The sequence below is a fragment of the Leguminivora glycinivorella genome, chromosome 4 (genome assembly GCF_023078275.1).
Source record: "Leguminivora glycinivorella isolate SPB_JAAS2020 chromosome 4, LegGlyc_1.1, whole genome shotgun sequence".
Classification (NCBI taxonomy): domain Eukaryota; kingdom Metazoa; phylum Arthropoda; class Insecta; order Lepidoptera; family Tortricidae; genus Leguminivora; species Leguminivora glycinivorella.
The window spans coordinates 2,452,953-2,471,280 of record NC_062974.1 but is presented as its reverse complement, the minus strand read 5'-3'; the positions used below and the strand labels follow the sequence as shown (position 1 = coordinate 2,471,280).

The following is an 18,328-nucleotide window of genomic DNA, read 5'->3' as shown; positions in this document are numbered from 1 at the left end:
TTCTTCATAGTTAACAAATTAAAAATAGGTGTTTTTTCTCCAATTATGGACGGCAGTTCTCCAGTAATGGATCCCCCATTATGGACAGTGAAATAAGTTTAAAATTTTACTTTTAAAGCCAACTGATACTCAATGAGTCAATATTATATACCATAAATACAATTAGTTTGAGTTATTTTAACATAGGATTGTTTCTTGTAAATTTTGGTTTTGTAAATTGTTCCTTGTCCATCATAGGAGGTAGGCAGTTTTTCGGTTCCAGTAATGGACACTCGCAAAATAACGCCATTTCTTTATATCTTTGGAGCAACAAACTAGTATGTTTTATACCTTATCTCATGCCTAATGCAGTAAGTAAAACGCATTCAAGTTTACACAGAGTATTATTTTTTTATTATTTTATACATGAACTCAACTCTCTTAGCAACATTACTAAGGATTCGTCTTGATATTTTTTTCAGTAAACTGATGAATTTTATCTTGTCGCCAAATCCTTCAGAAATAACCGAATTAATTGAAACTTCAAAATGAAACAGCTCTATAACTCTAGTTTATGGTACATAGCCATCAGTTTTTAGAAACTAATTTTAGATACTTATTTTTAAGGATTTGTGTTTTTTGTCCATAATGGCATCACCGTCCATTATGGGGTATTTCACCTTACAGCTCGTAAATGTCTGTTTCATTGTCCAGGGTAACCATGCGCGGATCCAGGGGGGGGGTCACGACCCCCTAGACCACGTGACCCCCCCTCTGGGGCCTGGGCCTTTACCACGTGACCCCCCCCCCCCCCCGGGCACGAAACTGGATCCGCGCTTGAGGGTAACCAGCCGAATGGCACAAACGCTCACGAAACAAACACTCGTTGATATCTATCTCTATCGCTCTTCGCGACAGACTACCTTTCGACGCCAAACGAAAGCGATTCGTTTGGCTCTGTCGCGCCAATACGCAAGCGCGATAGAGATAGCTATCTACTAGCGCTTCGTTTCGTGAGCGTTTCGTGACCGATTGTGCCATTCGGCTAGCCACCCTGACTACTCTGTCCCCCAACTAACGTACTGTTCCATACAGCACACTGTGACAGGACGTTCACTCATCGTGTGACATTACCTTGACTAAATGTTACGGTGTGCTCGCCGCCGATTTTAACCTTATACCAAAGGACGAAGACCCACGTTCGGCGGCCTAATAAGTTGCCTATCGAAACTTGTATCAAGTAATACTTACCTACTTCGAGGTTCTATTGGAAACGCAATGCTTACCACAATTATTGTGGATGTTGTTCTTCTTTGCAGCTTGTATCACAGATAAATAGTTAGGTAGACTTAATAGGTCTATCATACATAAAAGACTCCCTATAAAAATCGTAGTAGTTCAGCCGGCCTAGTCGAAATGACAATCGTTAATCGTTGGCGCTAGACGCGGGTCGCTCTTGCGTTGAAGGTGAGCTTCGGAGGTAATTAGGGTGGATGTCCCGGTCCCAAACCAGTTAAGGACAAAATTTGACTTTAATATGTTGTTACGAACAATAGAATGGATTTATTAAGTACCAGTTTATTTTTTATGTGATACAAATGTTAATAGTTTTTCTTAATTCAAAATCTGGAATGTAATACCTTAATTTGACCAGCTGGCCCCAGTAGTTGTAAAGGCATGTACCAAAGGTTGACTAGTTAATAAAACATCGAGAAAATATGAATAACCAATAACCAACCCTACCTACAGCGTTTCGGGCTTACATCATCTCATCTTTTTCTTCAATATGGTTAGGCATTTATTATAAGTATTTGTTCGAAAGTCCGAGCATAATGATCTACACTACACCTCTCAGGCTGGACAACCTGCTTATAAAAATCTACTGTCTCAATATAAAAAACAAGGTATCATTACCCTTAATCTGTATTCTTCACTTGTAGTGCTATGATATGTGTCACTCATATCAATATAAACTCATAATCTAAATTGGTACCTATTCCATTGTCTCAAGTATCAGTCAGTAGTACCTTTGTGTGGATTTAAGCCAATTTGACAATATCCAACTTATGACTCATCGTGTCTGGTGCCATGTAACTACATGACTTTGTCTCAAGGTCATGTCAAGTGGTCAGTCAACTGTTTTAGTTAGATATGTCAGTGAGCCAGAAAAAATTTAATGTTCTTCTCTAGAAAACTTTTTCATTACACAAAATTATGGTAATAGGTTGTCCGAAAGACGAGCGGTATGGTATAGTCGGTAGACTCGGTAGTGAGTGATTGATGCTAGATGTCACTACAAATAACTTGCATTTACTAATGTATGGAGTTACATCTCTTTCCTTACTTATATGATGCCTACTAAGCCAATGGTCCTGGGTTTGAATCCCAGTTAAGGTATGTATTTGTGTGATGAATATATTTGTTCCAGAGTCATGGACGTTTTCTATGTCACACATCCAGGTCATTCTGCCATCTCCGCTTGGGCCTTTGGTGCACCCAAATGTGCACCTGTGTGCGTGCATAATATATTTTTATTTTAGTGATATAAATTACATTTATGCCTAAGCTTTTGAAAAAAATTAATAGTGCTTAGAATAAAAAGGCTTTTTTATATTTTATTTTAAAATTACCTTTATGCCTAAGCCTTTGGAATTCTAATATATATATGAAAAAAAAAACAGCAGTTTATGATACTTAAAACATTTAATAAAAAAATAATTTAATTAATTTTGCTGTTCCTCAAAAGTATGTCATATTTACAATCTAATTCAACAATGTTTTATTTTTTACAAAGTTTTTATGTTAACGATGTTGTTGCTATTGCAGTATTTGCAGTATCATAATAACTTGGTATTGTATTGAGAGCTTTTATGATGGGAGTAGACTCTCTTCTTGAATTTGTTATTTTATTTTAGGTACCATCCGCATCTGCCAACTTTTTAAACCACTACTGATTCTACTGATATAAAATCAATAACCAACATATTCAATACAAAGTTGTCATATGATCTAAAATTACAATAACTTGTTGAACATTTTAACACTTATAAGGTTACATGTAATCTTTGCTTGATAACCATAGAACTTTGCTTGATAACCATAGAACCTATGAAATTATGCACACAAATGTTTAAAACCTAAGCTCTTATTTTATAACCCAAGTAATTTTATCAATACAGGTAACTAGTCTGTTCAGAAAGTCAAGAGTCATGAAATGTATAGGGCCCAATACATTCCACGACTCTTGATTTTCTGAACAGACTCCGGCTTGCGGGTTAAGTATATGTGGGCCTGTTTAGATATTGATTTGTCTTTGATGTGAGTTTGTTAAAATCACTTGCAGGTAGCAAGCAAAATATAACCTCACAATATACTAATCAATGTATAAACAGGCCAGCCAAAAAATCTGCAACTACACCAACCCATATTGAGTTTACTAACATTAGTGTGACTGCGCAACCCACTACCTAATCATACTGCGTTTACTATCACGATATTCGGGGTAATAGACCTGTCACTTCATTGCCTAGGCTAAAAACAAGATTGAAAATCATTGGTGTTTACTTCGCAGGCACCGGCGCCGTGGGAGCAGCAGCCGCCCGCTGCTGCGCCGCCGACAGCTGCGGTGTATCCGTCGCCAACGACCGCAGCTGCTTCTCAGCCACGGCGTTCACCATCTTCGTAACATTCGCCTTCATCTTGTTCCTCTCTAACGCAGTCGCCTTACTTTTAACCGGAGCGTTTGGCCGCTTGGTAACAGCTTTGCCCTTTTTTGCTTTCTTGTTTTTCGCGCCGGCTGGCAGCTTGCTCTTTACTTTTAGCTTGCCTTGAGCCATTTTGCTTTAATTTGGTTAATTTAATGCGACGTAAATTTGCTTAGAAACGTCAGCGTGTTTTGGGAAACGTGCGTTTGACGTTTGTTTGACGTTGACGTCTTGAGCTGATTTTGACAGTTGCATTTCGTTCGGAAACGAATCGAGAATGGTGAGGTTGTTTGAGAAATGTTTAGAGACGGTCAAGCAAACTATATCACAAAAAAAGGCGCGAAATTCATATTTTCTGTGCGAAGATAAATCTTCGCCCCTACGAAATTTACCGCCATTTTTTAGTGACAGGATTTGCTTGACCGTCTTAAAAAAGGCAAGTTTAAATATTCAAGCCAGCAGTGAAATAGTTTTGTCAGTAGTGTCAGTACTTCAGTAGGTGTTCAGTAGTAATAAGTGGATAATAATAATTTTAAATTCATCATAAATAAGCTATGCGCCCACGGGCGACAAAGTTGCTCGGCTACATTTTTGCCGCTCACATCCAAATGGATAATAGTTTATTTTTTCATATTCACACGGTGGTTGCACGCTGGCGTAGGAGTTTTTTTTATCCAAATTTGGACATGAAGGCCGGCCTTACACAGTCTTATTATGAATCTCTCAGATTAATGCAACATGCAATGACACAAGGGAATTTAGTAAGTACTTAGTCCATAAACTAACTTACCAATATCACATACTTACAACAGGTATACGTTTATTAGTTTAAGGGCCGGTTGCACCAACCGTCTGTCTCCGTTAAAGCGTTCGTTAAATTTTATTGTTTGGGAAGTTCCATAGACGTCTGCTGCGTGACGATGACGTGTCTGTCAAATGTAGTTGATGCAACTGGCCCTAAGTCGCTTAGTTTCGTCGTGCTGCTTCTCCGGCTCACACTTTTTCTATTTGAATGTTTCAACGAAAAATTAAGCCTCTAAAATAAAGTGTCTAACAATATTTTAATAGCAACCTCTTTCTCTGACGATGCTGAGATTATTGCTTCATAAATAATACTGGTTGAAAAGTTTCGCTTCTTTGGCTAAAAGCTTCAATTTTATTATTTATTTATTTTAACACTTTAATATTACTTTATTTACTTACGAGTTGAATGTGAATAATGTGATCAGTATACTTTATAAGGTAGATAGGTATTATACCTTCTTGCATTTCTGGCTTACTGGCCATATTTATCTATGGTTTTTAAAATATACAGAACACTGGATTGATTCACTTCTACAATGGTCTCTTGAATAAACACGTCTAAATAAAACGGTCTTCTCAATTAAACACCTATAAGGTGCTCAAGGAATTTTAAGAAAAAACATATCATCTTCTCGCTGTCACGTATGGACTAATAGGGTGGCGCCATCTGTCATAACCTTTGAGCGTGCCTCCTCATTGGACATATCTATTGATTGGCCTATTGGCAAATTTAACATTCCGTCTAAAACCCAGGGAGGAAATAGTCGAGGGCGTTTGTATGGAGAATTTTAAGACGATACAGGATGACCCCTCCTTGCAGGATGGGCCATCCTTACAGGATGACAGTTGCACAGGCGCCGCCTGGCGGGATAAAATGTCAGTGTGCTTCCTCATTTAATCACTCACCTTAGGGCCACTTGCACCCACGAAAATGGAGAGTTAACACGAGTGTTAACCCACTATTTGATATGGAATTTGACAGTTGACAGCCCAGCCCTGGCAGTTAGCCCCGAGTTAAGTGGTTGGTGCAAGTGGGCTTAAGTGTTATTGCCATAAGTGTCATAACGTTCCGAGCTTGACGTCATTGATTTGGTGGTTGGTGGTGCACGGTTGTAATTTGGTCTCATCCCCGATTAATAAACGATATAATTATGTGAGTGTGTTTAGTAAAACGTCCCACTTTGTCGGTTACCATTAAGGCGAGATTTACTTGTATCTTTATATTAATAAACTGACAAAGCGGCTTTATAGGAAATAACAATCGACAAAGTGGGACGTTTTCCCGTGCTTACTCACATATAACGACTTTGAAAGCATTTCTTTTTTTTTTTGCCACTTTTATGAAGTGTGATATTTTTGAAAAAAAAATGCTATTTCTACTCAGAATTACTGGCTTTTTCAATCCTAGTAGTTAAAAAAATTGTCCCATACGATTTTTTCTTATTTTGTTACCATTTTCCGTACATGTTGTATGGGGTAACAAAAGAGGAAGGTAACAAAAATGTATGGAAATTCTGGGACACTTTTTGTCTCCCAGTGAGATTGAAAGTAGGTACTCGCTCGTGATTCTGAGTAGGTACAATGGACCTAAAATTCCCTAAAACAATAAAAAAAAAATATTGGCAAAAAAAAGAAATGCTCAGTAAATACTTATAGAGGTACTTATGTTGCATTGATTCTGTACTACCAAGTGTGGAGTGATTACAAGGGTAACCAAAAGAAAAGACAACAACATTTTCATAGACTTTTACTCTTAATCGACTGTTGCAGTATATGAATTCGAGTTTCAAGTTAAGAAATATACATAATATATAATATCTAAATATATTTTATGTACAGATAAATAGAAAAGTAGTCGAGTATAATAATTGGCTATCGATAGATCGAGCGCGAGAGTGCAGGCGCCGGCGAGAAGCGGTGCGGACGAGGACGCACCCCGCCTTAAAACGTCTAGAAAAATAGATAAATCGCTCAAAAACGTCAGAGTCAGTCGAAAAGGATAGAGAGCAGAGCGGGCGGAGAAGCGACAACGAGCGACGCCTGGCGGCATCTCAGTACAACGAGTGCCATCTAACGACTTTCACGTGAACTTGGTAGAAAAATTGGCGCCATCTGGCAGCGCACACGCGTATTCAGTAGAAAGATGCTACCTGGTGATGTTCACGCGTACTCAGAAGAAAGAATGGCGCCATCTGGCGATGTTCACGTGTACTCAGCAGTAGAAAGAGTGGTGCCAACTTACAGAACTAACAGCGTAGACGCGTACTCAGTAGAAAGAGGGGCCGTTTGGCGGCGTTTACGCGTACTCGACTGAATGAGTGGCGCTATCTAGCGGTATACACTGTATACTCGGTAAAAATAGTGACGCCACCTATTGGTATTCACGTTAGTCCGTAGAAAGAGGGGCACCAACTGGTATCTGGTGTTGACGCGTACAAGAAGTGACGCCATCTAGCGATGTACACGCGTACTCAGTAGAAATGAGTGGGGCGACAAGTGGCGCCATCTATCGGTGTTCACGCGTACTCGGTGTCGGTGGAGAGGGACCGCTCGGCGGGGGACCGCCGCCCCTCACCCTCCGGCGGGGGCGCGTCCCCCGCGCCCGCCTGCGCCTGCGCGTACGCCAGGCTTTTCTGGTAACTGAACAGCTGCCGCTCTAGAGAGTAGTTTTCCGCTTGGAGTGCAGTGATTTCACGTCTGTGGACAAAGGAAATGACATTTAATAAATTGTTGGCATTCATAAATGATTCTGATTCTGTATTTGAGCTAGGAGTATAAAGAGACTCTAAAAGAACAACATTAACCCTTTTGTAAAAACGAAACCAAAACGGAAACGTTTTAAGGCTTAAGCATTTTGATTATCAGAGAAGAAAAAATTATAAAAAGATAAACAACAACCCACCTCATCTGATGTGCTTGAAGACGACAAAGATCATCATAGATATGGTAAGTAGCCTGAAACAGTAGATAGGTCTCGCCCCACTCGAGCCGGACGCGCAGCTCGCCGCCCGCGTGCAGGAAGGGGCAGCCGGGGCGCGAGATCTCCTCCACGCGGAGCGCCGTCTCCATCATGAGCCCCTCGTCGGCGCTGTCCTGCGCGTAGTAGTTGGAGAAGGGCGCCCCCGGGAGCTCCTCGGCGTCCGACTCCCCGGCGCCCGGGTTGGCGCGCACCAGCCAAGCCGACCAGCTCACGTAGCGTAAGTGATTGCGTGGCACGTTGTGCACATCTCGATAAAGCATGTGAAGTCGCACAGTGTCAGAGTGCGTGTCGCAGCGAAGCGCCCATGCTTGCTTGTCGCGATCGTAGCACGTCACCGCGCGACCTGCCGCCGCTACTGAAAGATCAGCCAAAGCGCGGGCGTGGATCAGCTCCACAGTCAACCGCAGGCCTTTGTGAATAGGGCGAGGAGGAGGACGCGGCGTCCAAGGCGGGGTCCTCCCTTCGGCGTCACAAAGGCTATCCAGAACGCCCGATTGCACACGCCTTTCGCCCTCGCCTAGAGCCAGCGCGTATCTGACACGGCATTGCTGTCCTTCTCCTGAGAGTCGCACTAGTCTGAGCGTTAAAGGTTCCTTGCTCCATCCGTTCACGGCGACGGTCCAATCGAAGCCAGCGAAGGCGATAGGCGGGGTGTCGATGCGCGGCGCCCTGAGTTCGCAGGAGTAGAAAGTGCGGACGCGCGACATGCAGAGTTCGAGTTGGAACTCGCCGCGAGCGTCGGCGAACTTGGAGTTGAGTTCGGCGAGCGTGACGCAGCGGCCGCGGCCCTGCGCCGCGCAGCCGGAGCTGAAGCGGACCTGCTTGCCCGAGAAGCCCTCATTGGCGGTGAAGTGGTCGCGGCTGAGGAGCGTGAAGGTGAAGTCTACGTAGACGCGCATGCCCTCGCATGCGCCGCGCCACACCAGGTATACTCCTGCCGAAGGAAAAAGACATATGAGGAGAAAGAATTTTAAGGAATCAAAGTGGATTAGGTTACGTATAGATCCGTAGGTTCAATATACATAAGTAGGTATTGAAAAATGATCTAGACGCCAATTTAAATATCGTCACTGCGTGCGTCCTTTTACCCTAGAATCAGACATGGATGGACAATTGGACAAGTAAGTACTACTTAGTTTACAAGAAAAGATCTACTCGTGAAGGTTAGAAACGCCGCCATTAAGATATCAAAATATAACTTTAAATTGGCTTCCAAATGTGTTTTACTCGTATATATAATTAAGATGCGTAATAAATGTACGCCATTTGCAATTGTTACCTATCATAATTATGATTGTAGCATGTCCTTGAATGAAAGTCAACTACAGTGCAAAATGCTCATAACAAAACCCGTAACCGTTTCAAGCAACTATGTTACCAGCCAAGTTTGATCAAGTTCGTAATGAAGCCGTTAATTCATATTACGAGGGCAATACTCGTAGTCTGGCTCGGATGGCTTTTTAGACAAATATTAAGGTATGCCCGGGTAAGATTGGGTGGAGGGTGTGACATTTATATTTAAACTTTATTGCACAGTAAAAAAAAAATGTACAAAAGGCGAACTTAATATCGGAAGGCATTCTCTACCAGCTAACCTTTGGACCAAACAGAGATCTATAAAAGCTTAATAGGTACAGGAAATTCGTCAACAACATTCGTCTCAACAACTCAGTCATCTCAGTTATATTGTACAACTTGGGAAAAGTGAGTTTTTTTAATGAAATATACCGGTTATTTTCAGTGTTATTTCAAGTGTTATTCTTATATTTCATATCTAATCATCCTGACAGGCATTTACATTATTATAGGGGATTGTTATTCAGAAAATAACTTAAAATATTTTTTTTGTTAAGGAAATGAATACAAAAAGATCATATAAAATTTTTGTTTTAATTTCTAATGAAAGTTAATTGTTTTAATGTTAATTAATGCCCCTTAAAATATCCGTGACTAATTTGGTAACACCCTATTATGCACGAAAATATTTGTATTTGTATTATTTCAATATTTGTTTCTTGTATGACTGTTTTTGTGTTATCTGAGTTATCTCTTTAAAAATATGAAGTAATGTAGTGCTTCCTTCCGACGTATGGTGAGTTGGAAAACTCACCGAATAGTCCGGTCTTACCCGGGCATACCTCACTCCCTCTTGGGAATAAAGTTTGCCAAGTTCGCCGCGAACTGTAGGCGTTTGCATTACAATTTCTAATTCTTCGACGAAACTAGGTTTGTCTTTGGTTCTCTGGAGATTGGTAGTCATTCCTCAATTTTCAACAGAAGGAACCGTTTATCATTGTTTACTTTCGACACTTTCGTATTCTTACTTGGTACAGATTAGCTGTTAAATTCTTGAAATGGGGATAGTTACAGTAAAAATTTGTGAAGACTCTTTTACGTCATGACCAAGCGTGTCATGAATAAAAGTATTTTATCTATTCATTGAAATAAAATGAAACGAAATACTGAAATGAAATATTTATTTGCCAAGTAGGCATATTATTAGGTACAATGCGCATATGAACGTCAAATAAAGCTACGCCGGCTCTAACTCTACGCATCAGCCTCGAGAAGATTTCAGTCCCCCAGTCCGTTTTCACATTATCCGATCCGATATCGGATGTCGGAAGAATTTCAATGGAAAGAATCCAAGATGGCGCCTGTAATGTATGGGATATCGGTCCGACATCCGATATCGGATCGGATAATGTGGAAACGCACTCAGTTGGAGTAGATTTGTTAAATTAGAGTAATTACATTGTTAGTAGAGTACAGCGACATTTGCGCCACAGATGCAATTACCCTGACTGACCTCACCATATTAAGTACATTAGTTACATTACCTACCTATATTGTCAGTAAACTTGCAGTTAAACTAGGTTTAACGACCAACTATCGAACAGTTTAATTTAACATCACTTTCTGAATTAACGACCATCCATTCACCCGGAACACAAGTTATATGGACACTACGACAACTCAGTACATTTTGATAGGTATTTCACTTTAATATCGTCGTGTAAGTGCCATAAAATGGGTGTCAAATAGGTGCTTCAACTGAACGGTATTTTAAGATAAATATCTGGGCAACCGAGCTTCGCTCGGTTCTGTTTCGTATCCTTGACATGTGTCGCCATCTAGTTCAAAAATGAATAGTACCTACATCGAGCGAAAGAATTCTCAGCCTTAACAACACAACTACTCCACACGAGATGGCGCGCATTTCGCCACAAAAACTCAAATAGTGTATTTTCTATTCGTTTTAGCCTTGACCTGTGTCGCCATCTAGTGTTTGCAATAAATAGTACTTACATCGACCGAAAGAATTCTGTCTTAACAGTACAACTACTGCACACGAGATGGCGCGCGAAGAAAAACGCATGAAAACTCGAAAATTCGCGTTTTCCGGGACCTAAGGATAAGTTAGACCGATTTTTCACCCCAAAAACCCCCACATAACAAATTTCTGCGAAATCGTTAGAGCGGTTTCCAAGATCGTCAGTGTAAATAAATATATATATAAATAAATAAATAAATAAATAAATAAATAAATATACAAGAATTGCTCGTTTAAAAGTATAAGATTCAAAGACCTAACAGTATTTTAAAATGAATGTATGTACTTATATAAAATGACGAACTGATTTATACATTTGTCTATGTGTATGTGCGCTTGCGCATCCCCTTACCTACACATACAAGTCAATAATAAACCAGGCAGGCAAGCATGGTCACGCGATAAATATAACATCAGGCCGTCCCTTTCGTACTATTTGTAAGTGCGATAGGGACGGCTTGATGTTTTATCGTTTATCACGCGACCATGTTATCGGTACAGCTGCGCATCGGTACGAGTGCGTTTCGTTGCTCCCCAATCTATCCATATATATTATGTCACAAACACCTGTGGTATTTCCAGAGCAAATCACCTTTAAGATATGATAAATGAATATTATAGCTTTTGTCTGAATAGTTTTAAGAGCCTACATAAGTAAACTGCATCTACATAGGTATGTTGTAAATATTGTATATTTTAGTTTATAAACACTAAAGTTGGTGCTGGTGCGGCTGCATCCTCGGCTGAAGACCTCAAACGTCGCAAGTATGCCAACCTCGGTAGTGGCTACATATTCTCGTGGCTCGGTAGTGGCGTTTGGGGTTGAAACCTTGGGGCCGTGGGGGCCTAGTGCGCGTCGCCTCTATGAGGAGCTGTCCAAGCGCCTCATAGACGCATCTGGTGACCAGAGGGCTGGCCAGTATTTCGCTCAGCGGATAAGTGTAGCTATCCAGCGGGGCAATGCGGCCAGCCTTCTGGGCACCTTACCCACTGGCGACGATTTGAGCCAAATTTTTTATTTGTAGATAAGTAGTATAAGTATATATTTGTAAGATTTTTAGTATAAGTGTTTAGTAGTTAGTTTTATTAGAGTAAAAGTATGTTGTAATTATTTAATTGGTTTTGAATACAGGTGAAATAACAATGAGTATAAAAAGTAAAGTTGTCAGCCAAAAAAAAACAAAATGCAGCTCTTTAGAAGTACAATTATTCGGTTTCTTGTGTTACACAATGTATAACCTTTTACCTATTATTCCCAACCGCACCTTTTTACGACAGTTGAAATATTTACGACTAGGTAATATTTTGTCATTTTGCGTAATTTTGTCATCAGCATTTTGTAAGCTTCCGTTATGACCGTTCTTTGATCAGTGATTATTACACCGGCTTTCTGCCAATTAATTAATGCTTTTGTTGTAATAATTGAAGAACATTAAATGTGTTCCGTAATATCCCGGTGGATCCCGCCATTGCTGTTAGCAAATTGAGGCGGTGCCAATACGAACTGTTTTTAGGGTTCCGTAGTCAACTAGAAAGTCCGTCCATCTGTCCGTCCGAGGATTCAGGTCACTGAGATGACTGTTAGCACTAAAATGTTGAAAGTTTGTACCAATCGGTTGACTTAATAAATAATAGGGATGGCGACTACATAAAAAATGGCATTCAGTTAGGTCGTCCAAAAATACTGAACACATATTTTTCGTTTTTTTTCTAATTAATGAAAAAATACAAAGATATCGCCGTGTGCCTGCTATACGGCCATAACTCAAAATTTTTAATTTTCTGGATTATTGCAGATTCGTATTCAAAATTGTTCAATTTACGACCTTATTTCGAGAGCCATAGCAAAAAAGGTCCTTAAGAGCCTTTTTCTCACAAGTGGCCGTATGGAATTGACCATAAATTGTCAGAAGATTCCCTGCAATACGGCCACTTGCCAGTTTGTTCGCATGTAAACCGACGGCCGTTTTGAGTTGTGGCTGTATAGCACACGTTTTAAATGTAAGTTTTGAGTTGCGTCCTAAAAACTTGAGTGATTAATTGCGATAAATCCCTTTAAATATTGTCTCACAACAGTCAGTATCACACTTATTATTACAAAATTACCAGCCCGACGCCGAAACTACTACACAAAATGATTAAACAAATCTCAACTTTGTTTTCTTACAAGTGCAGTTCAATATATCTCATTACTAAGGTCATAATTATTTTTACCAGTCAGTACACGTTGTTCTCTACTTAAATTATTAAAAAACTAGACTTCAGATATTCAACGGCATTTGTCGAAAGTGTCTTATAACAAAGCGGACCCCAGGCTCCCATAAGCCGTGGCAAATGCCGGGATAACGCACGGAGGATGATGATTTGTCGAAAGTGTCTTAAGATCAGCCCTTTTTCCGCTAAACTTGGTTATGGGGCACTCGAAGGCTATATGGTGCACCGTCGGATCTGGGTGGCCACACTGTCACTCCACAGACTCGCACCATCCCCATCTGCACCACAAAGATGAGCATTTTCCGATGCCTGCCCTGATACGGTTCAGCCGACACCAAACCTGTTGAGGCTCCTTAAATCACACCGGTCGGGCCCCAGTATCGAACTCGTACAGCTCTGTAGGAAGAGCTCTGGCTACCCAGTCCATTATCCATGCCTCTAAGGGGCCTTGGGGGGGTAGTCGAGACTTCAGTCTGAGAGCCTTTAGCGCGTCGAGGTCTCGGTGGATGGGTAAACTTGTGTCTGCTCGAATCTTGGCGATTTCACGAAATAGGCACTTTTCTCGGCGGAAGTTTAGAGGTAAAATATGAGTCAGCACCGGCAACCAGTGTGTGGGAGTTGGTTTTAGGCAGCCTCTGATGAGTCACATAGTGTGGTTCAGCTGGGCGTTACCGCGGTAGTATGGGTGCTGTTTAGCCACACCGCTGAGCAGTACTCGGCAGAGGAGTAGACTAGGGATAGCGCGGTTGTCCGAAATGTTGCTTCGCTGGCACTCCAGTAAGCTTGTGAATGATGCTGTGTTCCTTGAAATTCAGGCTTCTATCCAGGGTGACATTAAGATACGTAAGCTACAAAGTTTTATTTGTTTCAATTTTAAATAATTAATATTATTTGGTAATGACGTAATATAATTTTGATGATTATACATACATCATTATTGCAGACACATAATTATTGCTATCGTTACTGTCAAAGTTCGTAAATAAAATTATTTTAACTATTTGGTGTTTTTCATATATATTTGCATGATACTTTTATCGAATAATATCGTTTAATTTTGGACGCATCTCAAAATCATAAAAAAAACGTTTCTGCAATACAGCCATAACTCTAAATACCTGTCTTTCAGGCATTGTATCTTAAAAAAAAGTTTTTTTTTGCGAAAAGTGGCATGATCTTATGGAGGGTTATATCATTCCGAGTAAAAATAGCTAAATTTCAAATTCATAGACGATATAGAGCATCAAAGTTCCGTAGTGGGGGCTTGTGACGTCACTTCTAATTAAAAATTGTATCGGCGTGACGTCACGCGAAACTGCAACGCACTGTACCGTCGTCATTTTTTCGTTTACGAGAAAAAAAAATACGTGTCTAAAATTATTTGATAATCGCCTAATATTATCCTATAAAATTTCATCTTCCATACTTTAAACTCGCGCGCCATAGTTTCCTTAATTTGCCGATTGATGTCGCTGTACGTGGAAGGCCTAAATCCTACATCTAAGATTTTTCCTGCTTTAATGGGGTGTGGGCAGGTGCCTATCCTACATTAGGTCGAATATTTATCATGGTCGAATTGTCATATTTATCTTTTATATAAATATATAAACTGACTGACTGACTGACATATCAACGCACAGTCAAAACCACTGGTTCTAGAGATTCCAAATGGCACGTAGGTTCCTTAAAAGGTGTAGAGGAGCACTAAAGAAAGGATTTTTCAAAATTCACCTCCTGGGTGAAATGGGGGTTCAAAGTTTGTATGGGAAAATAGATTACTACGCATGCAAAGCCGCGGGAAAAAGTTAGTTAACTATTAAGTGGGGGCCTTATTGTGACGGACGGGAAACTACGGAACCGTACAACGAGATGTTTTGTTGAATTTCCAACAGTACTTAACTGTAGATTTACTGAGGCCAAAATTAACCGCTATTCCGGTTGTAGCTCAGTTATTGTTTTCTTCGCTTTTGGCCGGATGCACGTAAATTTAACTGGCATAAATGACCTCTCGGAAATTAACTGTTCTGACTTAGTTAAATGCTTTAGATGTTGCTATTTCCTTAGATTCCGAAATAAATTTTTCCCCTCACTAGCTCGGAAACACGTGTTTTGTCCTTTAATACCAGTGGGTAAAAACGCATTTTATCCACTTAGTTAAATAATTTGACCTTGAATAAAGTCAAATTAACTGCTTTAAAATTGATAAAAGTAGGTGAATCTAGATGATTTACCACCTGTGGAACTACTTTAAACGCATTTTTTGTTTCCTCGAAAAAAGTTTTGTGTTAAATTTTTTACTTCTCGGTGTTAAAAAACTCGCAAGTTCAGGATTCTATTTCTCGAACCACTCGCTTCGCTCGTGGTTCAACTATAGAATCCTTTCAAATTCCACACTACAACGAACATTGTTAGGTACTGATATTGTTTGATATATTTTAACATTTGAAAATAAACAACGTCATGGTACGCAGCCGAATGGCACAAACGCTCACGAAACGCTTACGAAACGAAATAGATATCTATCTCTAATTCTCTATCGCTCCTGCGTATTGGCGCGACGAGCTACTACTACCTTTCGAGGCGTTTCGTTTTCGTTTCGCGTCGCAGAAATGACATTCGGCTACGGCACTTGGTAAGCTTAGGGAGTGAAACAACTTGTCTTTCGTATGTAGCACACTAGTTATATAAACTTTATCGCATCGATGCGTCCCTATCGTACCTACTTACAAAGAAAAGGACGGCCTGACGTTACCTCGCCTATTTGGTTTTCGGTTTGTCTTGCTAAAAAAGTATTCACCTTACATTATTCTGCTCATTATTCTCATTAAGTAATAAGTACTTACTCTTCTTTGCGAACTATTTAAAAGTCACCGCCCATCTCTGATGCGCGCAACCAAAGTCTTTGCTGGTCACATCCCAGTCAGGTTCCTATGCGTGTCGCCAACGGTCGCGCTGGCGTCGCGACTTTTCTACCTTAGACTGATGTCTGATCTGATACCAAGTTATTCTTACCTAGTGAAGCGTCCGCCGAGCGGTTGAAAGCGAACGCCCATCGCTGATGCGCGCAACCAAAGTCTTTGCTGGTTACATCTCGGTCAGGTTCCCTGGTTGCGCTGCGTGTAACCACAAAGGTGAACACATGCGTGTCGTCAACGGTCGCGCTGGGGTGGCGACTTTTCTACCTTAGACTGGTGTCTGATACCAAAACTCGTACCTAGTGAAGCGTCCGCCGAGCGGTTGAAAGCCACCGCCCATCTCTGATGCGCGCAACCAAAGTCTTTGCTGGTCACATCCCGATCAGGTTCCCTGGTCGCGCTGCGTGTAACCACAAAGGTGAACACATGCGTGTCGCCGCGGTCGCGCAGGCGCGTGGCGCGGTACAGTAGCGCCATGCGGCCGGCGCGCCCCGCCGCTTCACGCGCGCCGGCCCCGCCTGCCTGGAAACAAAAGAAAAAATTCATCAGTTTTGGACAAATAAATAAATAAATATTATAGGACATTCTTACACAGATTGACTGAGGCCCACGGTAAGCTCAAGAAGGCTTGTGTTGTGGGTACCCAGACAAAGATATATATATTATTATATACATAGAAAACATCCATGACTCAGGAACAAATATCTGTGCTCATCACACAAATAAATGCCCTTACCGGGATTCGAACCCGGGACCGCGGCGCAGCAGGCAGGGTCACTACCGACTGCGCCAGACCAGTCGTCAAACCCTAAGAGAAATTCCAAGGGTTCGAAGGGTCCATTTGCACGCAGCGCGCGAGCTTACATGCGGATTGTTGAGATTATCTTTGTCATTTTTTTCAAAGTTGTCCACCCCATTTTTTTTTGATTTGGAAATTTTTACGTGTTTTCCTTTATCGCTAGCTCTATCAATCCTAATAGGAGAAAAAAAGTGTCCCAAGGTTTTTTTCCCATTCCGTTAGCATTTTTTCATACATTTTGTATGGCGGTAACGGAATGGAAGATTCGAAAAAATGTATGGAAATCTTGGGACATTTTTTTTCTCCTATCAGGATCGAACGAGCTCTCGATTCTGTCTGAGTATGAATCGCGTAAAATTTACCCATGTTACAAAAAAAGTGAGGTGGACAACTTTGAAAAAATGGCCCATCTACACACAATTTAGCACAAAATAATAAGGTACAGCGGGGCAAATCTCGCCTGGGGGACAAATGTAACTGGTCCATTTTAACCATGTTTTATTTGCATTATTAAATAGAGTCTCCACCGGTTATAAATGGTAGGCGTGTTTAGTGAATACATGTAGAACTCAACATCATAGCGTAATAATGAAAAAAATGGATCAGTTACAATTGCCTCCCAGTCGAGATTTGCCCCGCTGTACCGTACCGTAATGTAATGAATGAAATCAGTAGGTAGATAGATTATACGAGTTTTCGCACAATGTAAATGGGCCCTAGGATAAGGGCATGAAATTTCGACACGTTTTCCTCTAATGCTCCTTGTTATCATAGTTACTTGTTAGGAACCTAACTATGACAATAATGATGATGGAAAGGTGAGTGACAGTGGGGTGCAGACGATGTATGATGTAGGTATGATGCGCTCATGCCGAAATGAAGGCATACATGCGGACCTGACCAAATCTATGACGTATATATAGTAAAGTAGTATTAATGGATTGGTTCCGAACTCTGCCCCGTAGGTACTGATAACATAAAACGTATGCGAGAAATACCATTTTGCAAATTGTAATTTGACCATCCGCTTTCCTTAAGGAAAACCGACTAATTTATATAAAAGCCACTTCCTTCTTCAGGGTTTGCAAAGCAAATATTTGGCTGTTTCTTACCTTCCATGAAAAACAGCAATTTTCTTTTTCAATATTGACCTCTCAATTTGATTCAGGCCGGAAAGTGTGAAAAGGCTCTAAGAGGGAGGGAGGGAGCGGGAATTATAGAAAGCGTAGCTAACATAATAACCTATTGAGTCCTATTGTCAAATTGGCTAGGTAACGTGTTTTTCCGTAATAGTGCTTCCGGACCATAAAATGTGATCGATAGGTACCTATTAACGCACTTTATTGCCCCAAAAAATGATCAGTAACGGACGTGTTCGTCGCTTAATAACCGGAATACGTCGTGAAAGGTGGTTTACGGAGGCCGGGTCGTAAAAGAGAGTTTTCCCAGCCATTTGGAATGGAAGTTCACTGATTACTGCTGAGTTAGGATCACCTCGCTTACTCACCACTGTTTGATATTTTTATTAGTATTAATTCGGATTCTAATAAAATAGCAGAACATTTTCATAGTTAGTGCCTGTGTGGTGACGGGTTAAGA

The 18,328-nt window shown here is 40.8% G+C and overlaps 2 protein-coding genes across 2 annotated transcripts in view; both read right to left on the bottom strand.

Annotated features, from left to right (window-relative positions):
• Positions 1 to 3,143: 3,143 nt before the first annotated feature.
• Positions 3,144 to 3,896, bottom strand: LOC125225545. The gene has a single exon (XM_048129304.1). The coding sequence runs from the start codon at positions 3,813 to 3,815 to the stop codon at positions 3,540 to 3,542; it is 276 nt and encodes a 91-aa protein (XP_047985261.1). The 5' UTR covers positions 3,816 to 3,896; the 3' UTR covers positions 3,144 to 3,539.
• Positions 3,897 to 6,224: 2,328 nt separating this feature from the next.
• Positions 6,225 to 18,328, bottom strand: part of LOC125225668 — a 213,004-nt gene continuing 200,900 nt past the window's right edge. Inside the window, exons 2-4 of the mRNA XM_048129483.1 lie at positions 16,230 to 16,452; positions 7,390 to 8,401; positions 6,225 to 7,184 (exon numbers count right to left, since the gene is read on the bottom strand). Of these exons, the coding sequence (XP_047985440.1) occupies positions 7,004 to 7,184; positions 7,390 to 8,401; positions 16,230 to 16,407 (1,371 nt within the window). The 5' untranslated portion in view covers positions 16,408 to 16,452 and the 3' untranslated portion in view covers positions 6,225 to 7,003. The remainder of the gene's footprint in view (positions 7,185 to 7,389; positions 8,402 to 16,229; positions 16,453 to 18,328) is intronic.

Coding starts and splice junctions, on each gene's coding strand:
- LOC125225545 (XM_048129304.1), bottom strand. CDS start 3,815: ATGGCTCAAGGCAAGCTAAAAGTAAAGAGCAAGCTGCCAGCCGGCGCG.